The sequence below is a fragment of a genome, unplaced genomic scaffold (assembly GCF_019419815.1).
Source record: "Pyrus x bretschneideri cultivar Hongxiangsu unplaced genomic scaffold, Pyrus_bretschneideri_v1 Contig38, whole genome shotgun sequence".
NCBI lineage: Eukaryota > Viridiplantae > Streptophyta > Magnoliopsida > Rosales > Rosaceae > Pyrus > Pyrus x bretschneideri.
In genome coordinates this window covers 2350034-2352484 of record NW_025999701.1, presented here as the reverse complement: position 1 = coordinate 2352484, position 2451 = coordinate 2350034, and the positions used below count along the sequence as shown (strand labels likewise).

The window sequence follows — 2451 nt, the reverse complement described above, 5'->3', positions numbered from 1 at the left end:
AACTTCCCTTTTAATGAAAAATCATTTTTAAAGGTATAGTGAATAGCATCAAGGAAATGTATAAATGTGGTTTTTCGTTAAAAATGAACAGTACCGGTAGTGTTTTGTTATATTGATCGATTACGTACAAAATAAATGTAGTATATCAAGTAAGAACACTATTACATTAGATCAAAAACCGTAGTGTAAACGTTTTCCAAAAAAAAAAAAAAAACCGTAGTGTAAACAATATGATCGATGATACTGGTCAAATGAAAAATCTACAAATTACAACAACAGAATAAACAAGTACAACATGTTGATCCATATTAATTGTTCCAAAGGTCGTCCAAGTCTATCATAGTGTCACCAGGGGTGTAGTCAAAATTAAGAGGCAGAAGTTGATCCATATCCATAATATGATGATTCTGATGAAGATTGGCTGGACTAGCTAGTGAAGAAGCCACGATGGGATCGGCAACAACGTAGTCTGGCTGGTGGTCTTGCGTAACGAAATAGTGTGGTTGATTAGCAAACCCAGTAGTAGCAGTCTGCGGCGGATCATACTGAGAGGAAACAGTACTTGGGTCTTGTGTACTGGAGTAGTAGTACTGTGGCAAGCCCGTCATAACATTAGTTACAAAACCATTGTGCTGAAGATAGTCTTCTTGGCTAGACATAGACATACCTAGTGAAGAGGCCATAGCTGGGTCTACGACAAAATTTAGCTCAGGGACACATACGTAATCATCTGGCATCGCCATAATCGTCATCGGTTCTTCTGTATCATAGTAGTATTGTGGCAAGTCTGTTACATTACTCTGCATTTGTTGCTCCTGATTGTCTGGCCCAGCCATAGCCAGTGATGAGGAAGCCACAGTTGGGTCTTGTATAACAAAGTAGTGTTGCTGCTCAGCAGGCCTAGTTGGCAAGTTTGTAACGTTGAGAGGATCACTAGTAGCAGTCGCCTGCGGAATCTCATACTGATTAATAACCTCAGAGTACTGTTCTGGCTCACAATAGTAGTAAAGTGGCTGATCCACATTAGTCACACTAATACTACTACTAGTACTAGTTGCATTAATAGTAGTCTGCTCCTGCTGCTGCTGATTGTAGCGATCGCTATTAACCTCAGAAGACATGGGAGTAACATAGGATTCATCAATATTCTCTGATTGCATCCGAATCCTTTTGCTCTGGGATTGTACTCCACCAGTCTCCTCGTGATCCTCCGCCTTTCTCTTTCTGTCAAAGTTCTTTCGAACCCGGCAGACTACATATTCAGCATCATTCGGACGACTACTTGGACTTGAGTTAATGCGCATGACCTGTTTAGGGTGAAGGCTAAACTCGTGCATAATCCAGCAACCGCTTTCTTGAGGATACTTAGTATTCTTGTATTGATACCTTTTAAAGAAACCTATCGTCTCCTTAGTCTTGGGATCCTGGACTTCAGCCCCTGCGGTCTCGCCCTTCCATGTCCCAGACCCTATGGTGCGAGCCACTCGGGAACCCGTACCCTTGGCCGGCTTCAGCTTGGTGAAGAAATAAAGGTCTTCATCCTTTTCTAAATTCTGTCCGCCATTGTTATTCCATATATCTCTTGCCTCCATGCTACCATAAAGATCGATCTCAGGAATAACATTCTCATCCCTAAAAGGTGTGCCACGAACCTTGTTATACAGATAGTATCCGACTAACTCGTCGTCTCTTGGATGAAACTTGTAACCAACGGGAAAGGTATCAGAATGTGCCATCGATAAGGAAGGTAGATATAGCTAGGTTTCCCTTCGACTTTGTTGACAAGATGGAATATTTATTGTGAGGCAGATGGTACGACGTACGTAGTAGGGTGTACTATGTGGAGGAGAAGAAAGTTTGATTAGGGTTAAAGGGATTTCTTGGAGTAGCGAAGTGGGTTTAATGTGAGTGCTTTCTTTACTTGCTCTCCTATATATAGATGTAGGGCACCGCCTCTTTATGATTTCCATTTAATTAGCATGCAATTTGATTCCGAGTAGATAGGGTTTCAATCTTTTTTGGTCGAAAAATCAGGGTTTTCATTATATATCAGAAATCTGTTTGGATTAGGAAAAGGGTTGTTTTATACACACCCACAATGTTATGAATCTACCCCACATTCAAAAATTCTTCTAAAATTTCAACTTTGTCCCTCATATTTCTGAAGCCACCCCACCCTAAAATAAAAAAGAAACACCAAACATCTCCTTTCGACGGGTACCCATCCCTAAACCCCATTAGCTTATCATCTCCGACCTCTCTTGTTCTCTCTCTAACACCCTAAGTCCCCAACACCCAAACTCACCAACCCTGTTTCCAAAGAAAATACAAAAGAATGTAATAGTCCTTCACTTCAATTAAGCAATGAAAATCCCCAAATTCTAGGGGTTGTATACTCCCATAGAATTGTAGAAACATGCAATTACAAAATGAAATTAGAAGTGCAGAAGC

At 40.7% G+C, this 2451-nt stretch overlaps 1 protein-coding gene across 1 annotated transcript; it reads right to left on the bottom strand.

The window, feature by feature from the left end:
* Positions 1-308: 308 nt before the first annotated feature.
* Positions 309-1736, bottom strand: LOC125468408 (NAC domain-containing protein 71-like). The gene has a single exon (XM_048564097.1). The coding sequence runs from the start codon at positions 1734-1736 to the stop codon at positions 309-311; it is 1428 nt and encodes a 475-aa protein (XP_048420054.1).
* Between the last annotated feature and the right edge of the window lie 715 nt (positions 1737-2451).